At 51.9% G+C, this 11,217-nt stretch overlaps 5 protein-coding genes across 5 annotated transcripts; 2 read left to right on the top strand and 3 right to left on the bottom strand.

Moving 5' to 3' along the window:
- Nucleotides 1–160: 160 nt before the first annotated feature.
- BDZ99DRAFT_514774 (uncharacterized protein) lies at nt 161–616 on the top strand (the record flags this gene model as incomplete). Its single annotated transcript, XM_033724908.1, has 1 exon — nt 161–616. One exon carries the CDS (start codon nt 161–163, stop codon nt 614–616), a length of 456 nt encoding a protein of 151 aa, XP_033583129.1.
- A 1,134-nt stretch (nt 617–1,750) lies between these two features.
- Nucleotides 1,751–2,964, bottom strand: BDZ99DRAFT_494040 (oxidoreductase ucpA; the record flags this gene model as incomplete). Its single annotated transcript, XM_033723282.1, has 2 exons — nt 2,610–2,964; nt 1,751–2,504 (listed from the first exon to the last, which is right to left on the bottom strand). Coding segments are annotated over exons 1-2 (801 nt in total), but the record flags the coding sequence as incomplete, so codon positions are not given.
- Nucleotides 2,965–3,443: 479 nt separating this feature from the next.
- On the bottom strand, nt 3,444–5,653 carry BDZ99DRAFT_494039 (FAD/NAD(P)-binding domain-containing protein; the record flags this gene model as incomplete). Its single annotated transcript, XM_033723281.1, has 4 exons — nt 3,444–4,111; nt 4,163–4,827; nt 4,889–5,287; nt 5,424–5,653. The coding sequence occupies 4 exons, from the start codon at nt 5,651–5,653 to the stop codon at nt 3,621–3,623; spliced, it is 1,785 nt and encodes a 594-aa protein (XP_033583127.1). The 3' UTR covers nt 3,444–3,620.
- A 1,125-nt stretch (nt 5,654–6,778) lies between these two features.
- On the top strand, nt 6,779–7,589 carry BDZ99DRAFT_471428 (uncharacterized protein; the record flags this gene model as incomplete). The annotated part of the gene is made up of 2 exons (XM_033721722.1): nt 6,779–7,220; nt 7,489–7,589. 2 exons carry the CDS (start codon nt 6,779–6,781, stop codon nt 7,587–7,589), a joined length of 543 nt encoding a protein of 180 aa, XP_033583126.1.
- Nucleotides 7,590–8,438: 849 nt separating this feature from the next.
- Nucleotides 8,439–10,870, bottom strand: BDZ99DRAFT_433132 (MFS general substrate transporter). Its single transcript, XM_033717382.1, has 4 exons — nt 10,220–10,870; nt 10,002–10,167; nt 9,138–9,942; nt 8,439–9,084 (listed from the first exon to the last, which is right to left on the bottom strand). Exons 1-4 carry the CDS (start codon nt 10,759–10,761, stop codon nt 8,621–8,623), a joined length of 1,977 nt encoding a protein of 658 aa, XP_033583125.1. The 5' UTR covers nt 10,762–10,870; the 3' UTR covers nt 8,439–8,620.
- Between the last annotated feature and the right edge of the window lie 347 nt (nt 10,871–11,217).

Here is an 11,217-nt window from a genome sequence, read left to right as displayed (position 1 = left end):
CGGAGGATCCCCATGTTGTAGCTGCATTTCTTCAACGTGTCTTAAGCATAAACACAGGCTTTACAGTCACCTTTCTATCCTTTCTGTCACCTCATAGAGACCTCTATTTACTAATTGGGCTACCTAAAGCTCAATAATCCCTAGCAACACCATACAAAGCATGCATCTCCAATACCGCCTCTCCTTCTTTCTCCTCCTCCTCACCACTCCCCTCACCCTCGCCCTCCCCAATTTCCTCGACCTCTTCCGCCTTCACGCCGTCCCAGGCCCCCGCGCCGTCTCCCAGCTCGTCCCTACCGCATGTACCGATAGCAGGAGCGCGAACACGGAAATCGGGTGTCCAACTACTATCGGCTCTGTAAACCCAAGCGCGACTACGGAGACGACCACCCATACCGCGCACACGCAAATCGAACCCAGCCCAGGCACTGGCACTATTCCAGCACTCGTGACGACGGATAGCAGGACCGCGAATACGCAGGCTGTGGGACCGAGCACTGTGCCTAGCACGACGATCAGCACGGCGGGGGCGCATGCGCCGACGAATGTGGGGGCGTGGGATGCGGCGTTGGGAGCTATGGTCATGGTTGGGGTTGGGATGGGAGCGATGGGTTAAGAGAATTTAGCCTTGATATCAGGGCGTAATTAGGGAGAAATTTGGCTATTACTCGGGGTGTGTATACGAGATGAATGCGAATGGTATCAGAAAGAATCATATTCCTGGCGTGTCGAACCATTCCCACTTTCGCCAACTCAGCAATCCCATCGATGTCTGCCCTGGAAATTCACCTATGCCTATGTTTCCAGGACATCTCCATTCCCCGTCTCCCCTCATCGCCAATCCCGCTCAAACATCCTCCATCTCGATGTCCAAGTCCATCCGCTCAAGCGTCCCCTCACTATACTCCCTTATCAACTCATCAATCAGATAGCCCAGCTCATCCTGAATCCCCCTTCCACCCCCCTTCCTCTCCCCACCCATCCTTACCCTCTTCTTCTCCGCCTGCGACCTCCTCAACTCATCCAACGCCCTCCGCAGCCTCGCCAGCGCCGAATCGACCTCAGCATCCTGCCCAAGCGGGCACCGGGAACGCGTATTGGCCCAGTGTTCCTCGCCCTGATTCCAAAATTTCTGTAACCATCAGCTTTCAGACGCTCAACTATCTTAGACATGATAAGAGGCTAACTTCGGCCCTGTCCCAGTCCTCCGTTTCCTTGGCTACGCAGATCGCAATCAGGCATAGTGTGTTCTGGCGATGGGGTTCTGGCAGCTCGGGCATGGCGAGGAGGTTGCCGCAGGCCGTGATGCATTGCTTGGTGCGGCCGAGGGAGAAGAGGGAGATTTTAGCCGTCCAGTGTGAGAAGGAGAAGGCGGCGGTGGGCGGTTCAGCTGGAGTGCCTTTGGCGGGAGGAGGGGGGGTTAAGGTGGAGGCGATGATGGCGTTCCAGTTTTTCAAGGTGAAGGAGGAGCTGGAGGGGTGGGACATTTTGGGCGTGTGGTTTGTGGGTGAGCGTTTGGAGGTGGCTGAGGTTGAGGTTGGAGAGCGGGAGGTTGGAGGAAAGGGAAGTGAAGCGAAGAAGAAGACTTGATGCGATGACGCTGAAGTTCAACAATTGGAGCTGATGACGATTGATGTGCTCTGGATCACTCACAACTCCGCACCTCAATTCGCATTCACGCTACCCTCTGAAATGCCCCTGGAACACTGGGTTCGAAAAAGTTGGAAGCATGAAATAAATACCCTCTTACTGCGGCGAAAACCCCCCATCCACAATCATCGGCGAGCCCACCATAAAACTACTCGCCGGACTCGCCAGAAACGCAATCGCATCCCCAATTTCTTCAGGCAACGCCAACCGTCCCAACGGCACCTTCGCCAGCTCCTGTGCCATAATCCCGCTCTTATCACTCATCACCTCCGCCGTACTACCCCCCACCAGCGGCGTCGCCACATACCCGGGGCAAATCGCATTAATTCGTATCCCGTGCGCAGCATACGTGACCGCATCTGCCTTCGTCAAGCCCACACACGCGTGCTTACTCGTCACATACGCCGACGACGGCACATTCGCGTTCGCCGCAACAATACCGTACATACTCGCCATATTCACAATCGTCCCGCGGTACTCGCGCGGATTCGCCGGGCGCTCCTGTGTCATCATCTGCCGCAGCTGCGCGCGCTGGCACAGCCACACGCCCTTGGTGTTGACGTCCAGGACGCGCTGGAAGTCGTCGAGGGGGATGTCCTGCGTGAGGCCCATCTTGCCGCCGATGCCGGCGTTGTTGACGGCGTAGTCGATGCGGCCGAATTCCTTGACGGTGGCGGCCACGCTGTCGTTGACGGCGGCTTCGGAGGCCACGTCCAGCTCGATGGCTTTAATGGAGAGGGAGGAGTGCAGGGATTGCAGGGTTTTGATGGTTTCGGTCGGCGGGTTGCGGTCGAGGAGGGCAAAGGAGCGGACGCCTTGACGCGCGAAGGCATAGGCGGTTGCTTGGCCGATTCCTATGGCGGTTGTTAGGAGGGAGGAGAGGTGGAGGGGGGTGTTGGAAGCTGTTGGTTCGGTATTGAAGCTTGAAGCTTCAGCCTTTCGCCGGGATGGGGTCTCACCTGACGCCGCACCGGTGATGTACGCGACTCCCTTCAAAGCAAACGACATTTTCAACTAAGCAAGGCGGGACTACAGGTAGAGTAGACAATCAGGAACCTAAAAGTAATTTGAAAAAGAGTAAAATGTAGGAGGAAACGATCGCGGAAAGCTGAAAATGGGAAGCCGGGAGCTCCAGGAATCGGGCTTCATCCCGAGCGCGTGGAGGGCTCTATACCAAGGTAGAGATCGGGCAAAGGGGTCCACTCACGCGTGCCTGGCTGTGCCCACAGCCGGGAACGCGCAGGGTGGCTGCGTGACGATACTTTTTCCTGCCGCGCGAGGCTCAACAAGGGAGCTTCCCTAGGAGGCGCGGTCGTCAGAAAGTCCGCGTTTCCGGGCCCCACCAGATGGCCCTCGAGTTTGTGGGGACGCGTGCACGTTCTGGCTCCGAAGGTGGAGATAAGACGAGAGCCTGGCCCTCGGCTGAGCTTTTCCTCTCGCAGCATGACTCGTGACACGGTTTGTTAGGGTGTTTGCATGACTCAATACATTCACTGTAACGCATTTCCCCTTGGGGGCCCCACTGCATCCTGGGAGATATGTCGGTAGAGTGCGGGCAGTAGAGATGCCGTTGATTGTCAATCACTGATAATGGGGAGTTAGGGCAATAGGTGCACCCTGATAAGAGAGAACAACGTGATTGAAATAGTGATATCGCGTGTTTTCATTCAAAAAGACACACGAGCTAACAGGGCAGATAACATAGATCAAGATAAAGCTGTGCCTTTCGAAGAGACACACTTTGGTGGAAATACACTGTGACTTCTCAACAACTGTAGAGTGATCTCTTGCTTGGGAGTAAAAAGTATAGATTGAGACAAGTCTATAGACGCCTTATATTTTGCATATATACATATAAAGTAGCGTCATCTGCAAACATAGATCCAAGAAAATGCACCGCTAAATAACCACAGCAAAGACCACCGCGTCCACAGTATCGTAACATGAAGTCATCACTTATGCAGTCCCTTTCAGATCTTCGACTGGATGGGCCTCTCCTCTTCTCTATCCAGACCACCAGCGAAATTCACACCCACATTGGCTGCTATCGTGCCCGACTTGTTGAGGATTTGCAGCTTGCGTCCCCGGCTGAAAGGTTCGTCGTCATCGTTATCCCGGATATAGTAGCCCCAGTCGGCCGTCGGGTCAAGTTCAGTTTGGCTGTATCCGTCGCCCAGCCAGGCGAACCTGTTGCCGTTGTACTTGGTCTCCCAGTCATCAAGACGTAGCTCCATGAGCGCCTCGATGTAATGAAGTGTTGAGCCGGGCCATAGCGCGGTAATAGGGCCGTCAGGTCGCTGCTTGTACCATGACCGGCACGGGTCATTCCACACGGTCGTGGTCATAAAGTCATTCTTGTGCTTAATAAAGTCATCGACGGCATCCTGTCGTGGGGCGAATTGGGCGATATTGTGGGTTTGGAAACGGTCGACGAGCTTCAGGAAGTAGTCCGCTTGGCATTCTGTAGTACAATTAGTGATTGGCAATAATGAGTTGATAGACTTAGACGCACCAATAGCGGAAAGGACGGGTCCATTGCCGATAGGGCAGTTGGGTCCCAAAAATATGAGGTAGTTGGGGAAGTCAGCAGCAGCAACACCGAAGTATGACTGTGCCTCGTCCTTCCACACGTCCTGGAGGTTGACACCCTTGTGGTTGATGACCGGGAAGCGAGGCTTGAAGGAAGTGTTGAATCCAGTGGCGCAGATAAGCACGTCAAGAGGGTACTCGTTGCCGTTGTCGCTCACGCAGCCCTTCTCCGAGATCTTGGTAATCTCACCGTACACGACCTCCACATTCTCCTTTCCGAGTGACTCTAGATATCCGACACCAGGAGTCAATCGGCGGCATCCTACGTGCCAGTTGGGCACCAAGCGCTCCTCTAGGTAGTCATTGTGAAGCTTCTCCTTCATCTGCTCTCGGAAGTAGGCTTCGGTGTCATTGTTTGGTTTTGTGTTCTTCAGGAAGATGCCGAATTGGCCGTTGAGACCCCGCTCAATGCCCTTGCGGTACTCGAGGAGGTTACCAGGTTTAGTAGCAAAGTCAAGACGCTCAGCGTCAGAGAAAACATGCTGCTCGAGACCTTGGACGGGTGACACCCAGGTTGGCTCTCGGATGAAGGTAGTGCATTTTGATACAATGGGCTGGATCTTTGGGAGGACTTGGATACCGGAGGAACTAGAGAGGTTAGTGAGGCTCGTGATGCACTATCGCATCTTTGTTGGATTTGTAGACTTACCCGTTTCCAATCAGACCCACGTGTCGGTTGGTCAAATCAACCTTGTCGTCCCAGCTCGCGGTGTGGAGCAGAGTGCCCTTGAAATCTTTCAGACCTGGGATGGCGGGCCATTGCCAGTTATTCAAGATACCAGACGCGTTGATGAGAATATCGCAGTGATCATCAACCTCGCGATTAGACTTCAAGTCATGGACCTTGACATTGTAGCCGCCCTTTTGCTGATTCCATTCCGAGCCGATGACCTGGTGCTCGGTCTGGATGTACTTGTGGAGGGCATATTTGCGCGCAAAGTCGTTGAAGTACGTGTAGATCTCCTGGCTGCTAGCGTACACAGCAGACCAGTCGAGTTTAGGCTCAAAGGACCATGTGTAGTTGTGCGAGGGCACATCACAAGCACATCTGGAGCAGTCAGTATTCTTTCTAGCGCATCTTGTCTCCACATAGGCGTGGTGTAGAATCTCGGATGCCCCAACCCGATGAAGGATGATGGGTGAGGAGATGGGCCCGTGCGCGGGATAAAGAGAGAAAAACATACCCCGGGTATCGGTTCTCGAACCACGTTCCAGACACCTCCAAATTCTTCTCGTACACCGTCAGGCTGAAGTTAGAGAAATGTCGCTGTAGCTTGTAGGCCATCAACAGTCCAGAAGCGCCGGCACCAATGCAGATGATGCGGACATGTCGCTTGGCGTGAATGGGCCCCCGCAGCCGGGCCTGAGCATCGCTTTCAGGCTTGCTCGTCGACGGCACAATGAAGTCAGCCATGGCTTCTAAATGTATGAGAGGAGGCGAAGGAATCAGGTGCGAGGGGGATTAAGGGCCGGGAGAAGACAGAGGAGATTGAGCAGCGCAGAGACTTCTTGCACTGAGAATATACTGTCCAGACCTGGCTTTATATATCCAGAGCTCCTAAAATTCGGCAGCATCTCGCTCAGTGGTCATGCATTCTGGGGAATTCATGAATCAGTATCCGGGTAATGCGGAGTGGACCTTAGTCATGTGAGTAGTGCCGCACAGGCGTGGGTTAAGTATTTCCGTCGCCTCAACACCAAGGCCTGTCTGCACAAGTCCAAGTGCTGGTTGCTTTGCAAACACACTTACCAGTCACACTACTCGAGCTCACAGTCTCGCGGCCCCACAGTCTATTTGAAGCAAGATCTCCATCACATTAACTCGGAAAAATTTCGACACTTCAAAGTCATGCCATTTTTGCATATCCGATTTGGGTGGACTGGACATGGTTCGTTGGTTTGTAATTGCTGTCAAGTTCAAGACTGTGCATAGCTACCATGAGGGCCCATATCATTCAAGAGCTGGGTATTTCAAGGGCTATGCCAACAGGTTCTTTCAATCCTTTCTACACTACACCCTCCTCCCTAGCTAATTTCATTTGTTTCATTTAGACTGTGTAGATTTAGTTATCAGGATGCGTCTGTACAGCCGCATCACGGTTTCGTTTGAGGTGAAGTTGTTGCATACCAGAGAGTACCTATTGAAAGATTACCATAAGGTCATCAGTCGAGTACCTGGTAGAGTATTATATATGGTATCAAGGCGCGTGCAAATGATCAAGCTGGAGATATGAGTTCCTCAGCTCTCGCAACTCTTCATAAACTTTCGGTACTTTCAATGGTGTTTCAAGCGATCTCAATTACTTGACTTAGAATGAAGCTCTACGTCTTGTCTCCCGTTGGCGTCTGTTTTATGTTGCCCTGAGTCTTTCACCGAGAAGCAAAGGCACAGGCTCGCACCATTTTTTCTAGCACTTCACCTCCATCCTTAACTTCTCGCTGCAACCAGAACTCTCTTTCTTTCGTCAGTTCATCATTATAGCCTTCCAACAAACCAAACTCAAACTCCCTACCTCCAAAACGCAATCGAAACCTCACTATGGCCACCCGCCAAATCACCCGCCACACCCTCACGACCATCGTGAATCTTATCTCCAACAAATCAGGCAAGGGTGAGCAGTACGCCCAGCACTTCCAGGAAAAGTACCTCGAAAACCCCAGAGTCCGCTTCCCGATCACCTTCCACGAGCGCACGATAATATGGAGATCATTCCACGAAGCCCACAGCATCGCGGTACAGGCTCTTGCCGAAAGAGACGTTCCGCTTGAAGAATACGACTCCCTCCGTCTGGAGCCGGTGGAGACCCCGCGAGACTTAACGAGCGGAAGTGCTTACGCTCGCCGCCGCAGAAGCTCGGATGATTACTACCATAGACGGGGCCGTACGGAAGGTTGCGACGGTGTTGAGGAAGAACGGGGAAGGTCTCGGAGGCCGCAGAGTCGGGTTCCGGCGCATAGAGTGAGGCCTGACGCTTCGGGGAGTGTGTCGGGGTCTACGCTCTCGGGAGGGGAAGAGGTTGGTGGCGTGGAACTTTAGGAAGAACGAGCGCCAAAGCGACCACTAATCCTCCCATCTGGGCCCAAGAAGCGGAGAAGAGAATATGGGAATAGGCCAAGAAGATTGAAGTCTACGTAATTGGGGTTGCAAGATTGGAGTAAAGGGGGCGAGTGGAGAAGGTGACCGGGAACGGAGAGCAGATGTTGGAGATTGTTAGGATGCTTACTAATTAGCTTGCTATCTTCCTTCAGGTAGTAACGGATTGAAGAAGAACTGCAGTCTGGCGGGGGTGAATTGGGACCTATGTCTTTATGGCTTTATTTTGAGGCCCAACATCACATCGCTGCTATGAAAAGAATGAACTATATGTGTTCAGGGGTGCTTCATTGATGCGCTCGCCTCGAGTGTGATAAATCACCTTCGTGTTTGCAGCTCTTACGGTGGATAATTGACAAGCGGCTCTGGCCTACTTGACTATGTAGATGCAATGTCGTGCTCGATGGGATGGTGTGGCTGGCTAGTACCATAACGGCAACGTACTGTACGACGAATTTCTATTTTCTCTGTCAGCGTCTCAACCTTGGTCTTGATGGGTTATCCTTCGACTAGGTGGAATCTTTCTCGTTGAATGACAGGGCTCGAGAGCAAAGGCGAGGTAGCTAGAACCCTCGAACTGCGACTGCCGTGCAAATACGCCCAACTCCATTCGCCTTCATAAATTTACTGGGTCTAGATGAACTCCCAGCGCGCAAAAATATACTTCCACGCAAGCACAGCAGCTACCGAACCCAGGTCGCAGTAGGAGGCGGTTGCCTAGAGCTGAGGCGAAACTAGCGTGAACATTCACCGAGCAAAAGGAAAGGATCCCCGAAGGAACGTAATAATGTTTCCGAAGAAGCATACCAAAAGGTAGTTTGATTGGCCACTTTCCTGAAAGCGATGATTTTAATCGACACTATCTAGGCAACCAAAAACGCTAGGACGGAAAGCAGTCTTTCTATAGCCTCTCTTTACGTCTGTGGTCTAGCGCAGAAACTGAATCGATCCTGGTAAACCTCCTTTCTGGGCTAATACTTGACCAGCATGAACGTCGATGGGCTAGACGGTGGCAATTCCCCATAAAGATGCCTGCAGTTGTTACCTCATACGGTAATTTTGCGACTCGACCTTAGCGCTTGACCACCGGACGTGAAGAGCGACTGCATATTTAAATCATTTTGCTTCATTTTGAGTATGTAGGAGGTAGATTATGTGCGCTCTTCTATGTATAGCCTTTCCCCACATTCTTGAACGCCTGCTAATTGAATCATATTCAGAACCTTAGAATCGTCCCTGTGGGTCCCCGTAATTATACATTTATCATTAGGTTCTCGTCAGTGCCGATCATACGGCCTTGTCTTCCTCCTTCTCCTTCGTTGGTGTCTCGTCACTCGATTGATCAGCTGCTCCTCTGCTCTCCTCGTCCCTCCTCCTATCTTGATCGATATCCGGTGCAGGAGCGAACTTGCTCTTCGTGCGGATCTTCTTGCCATAAAGGTAGAATAGGACCGGCATTGGCACCAGCAGAAGAGCGACACATCCTAGCAAGGTAGATGCCCACTCAATACCCATGCCGTTGAACATGTAGGTAGCGAATAGCGGGAATATGCCACCGAAGAGAGATCTCATGAATGTGTTAGCTGCCAGAGCTGACGCAGCGAACATGAGGTACGCGTCGACGATGTAGTTGAGTAGCGAAAGGAAGATTGAGAATATTCCAAAGCCGGTGAAGATCCCCGAGAGTACTGGCACAATCCATGGGACGTTTCCAGTATAGCCACTCCAACCGAACCAAAATAATCCGGCAGCTACAACTGTTAGCATTCATTGATCTGAGGTTTTAATTGATAACTTCACTTACCGAAAAGAAGACCGCCGACCATCGAGATTGGGAGACGCCATTCAGGAACCGGGATGTTGTTGTTGGCCTCCAGCTTTCGTGCATATCGAGGGTTGTCCAGGACGACGTAGATGAATGCAATGATCTCACCAGTGAGCATACCAAAATATGCCAAACCACTGATTCCAGATGTCCAGCCGTAGACGCCTTGGAACACAAGTGCGTAGGCTGTTAGGAACAAATATAGGATCCCGTAGATGAAGCTCATATACAGCGTAATTAGAAGTACAATAGGCTCTGTGAAGAGAATCCGCATAGGCCTCGATAGGTTCTTCACAATGAGCTCTTTGAAGTCGACTTCGATTTCCTCTTGTTTGGCGTGAATTCCCCAGTTCTTGGTGCGGCGGCGAAGCTCCTCCGCCTTACTGATTAGCACAACCGGTGGATACGTTTCCGGGAGGAATATCGTAATCAGGCCGAAGGCTGTGAAGCCCATGATTGCAGAGATGTATTCTGTCCATCTCCATCCAAGATAAGACTCTGTAATAAAGCCGCCGATAAATGGTGCGAGGAGCGGCCCCATGAAAACTGTGGCAGAGAAGACGGCAACAGCAAGACCTCGCAGTCTGTTATCGAACATGTCTGCAAATACGGCAGCGACCACAGCTAGCGGACATGATCCGAATATACCGGCGAAGAAACGGCATATCAGGACGGTCTGTAGATCCTTTCCTACCGCAACTGCAATGGAAAAAACGGAAAACCCAAATGATGCTATCACAAGTGGGAGTCTTCGGCCGTAGAGTTCCGACATTGGCGCCCAACACTATGCACGGGTTAGTTGAATCTATCTTTTCACGCCAAGATTATGGGAAGAAGACTTACGAGAGGTCCAAAAGCGTATCCAAAAACGAACAGTGAGGTTCCTAGAGTCCCGACCTCCATAATGACGCCGAAGTGTTTCGATACCTGGCCAATACCGGGAGAAAATATACTGCTACCCATAGTCGCAGCAAGAGCATCAAATGCCAAGATTGCGCCAATGTAAAGTCTACGAATGTATTGTCAGCGATGCATTTCTATGGAGCTTTCATCTCACGTACTTTCGGGACATCTTCCAATTCTGTGCATGCAGAGGATCATTCGGTCCGTCATACTCTACAACATAGTCCTCTTGTTCTGGCAGTAAAGGTGGATACTGTTTATCCGCACCCATTTTCGGGAGAGGCTTCTCCTTTCTCGATGTAAATCGACGGGTGATGCTCCGGCCGCCTTCGGTCAACACCTTTCCAACAGTGTGCTGTTGTTGACTGCGATGCGTCTCGATGCGTCGAATAGCTTCAGGATCACGTTCCGTGGGATGCCGTGATATGATACTCGCGGCAGCGGTGCCAATAGCACTTTGAGGTTGAGTACGTATTTGCTCCAACGTCTGGGACGCGCTGGAGGCGCTCGAACTTGAACTGGAGCCTGAGCTCCGGGTATCCACGGGCGCGAGAGCCTCTTCAGGCTCTCGCTGATGTGCGGCCTTTTCACGCCGAGCTGCTGCTTCTTCACGAAATTGGCCATGGGCGTCCCATTGCGAGTATCGGCGTGGATCCGCATTCGCCTCGTCTCTCAGTATGTTGTAGTCTTCTTGATTCATGTTGGTGAGTCTGTCGACTAGTTGCCCAGTCACCAATCCCAATAGGTATTACTCAGTGGAAGGAGGCGCAATTGCGCGGGAGAGATGTCGTTGGTCTTTGGGAAGTATGGATATTCTGCAGGTGAGGTCATAGTGGGCAGTACAGAGCCCAAATACAAAGAAAGGAACTAGGATTTAGCACGCTAGAAAGCTAAGCAATGCGGGCGGTCGCCCGCTCGGCCATGACGGCTGATGCACACAGTCCTCGTCGCGCTTCAGTTCGTACGAAGTAACTGTAGACGGCTTAGCAATAGTGGCCGAGTTCCGATCTGGGTCCGCGTATCTGGCCATTGTACGATGCCGGAGTTTCCGAGTGCCCCGATATGAGCATCTAAAGGCGCTGGATACCTGGTATTAAATATGCACAATGTCTGAGCTTCATTCTGTCTGGAGTCTCGGAATTAAGCAGCAGCAACC

Source organism: Mytilinidion resinicola, assembly GCF_010093595.1.
Source record: "Mytilinidion resinicola strain CBS 304.34 unplaced genomic scaffold BDZ99scaffold_2, whole genome shotgun sequence".
Taxonomy (NCBI): Eukaryota; Fungi; Ascomycota; class Dothideomycetes; order Mytilinidiales; family Mytilinidiaceae; genus Mytilinidion; species Mytilinidion resinicola.
This window is presented reverse-complemented; position numbering and strand designations above follow the sequence as displayed.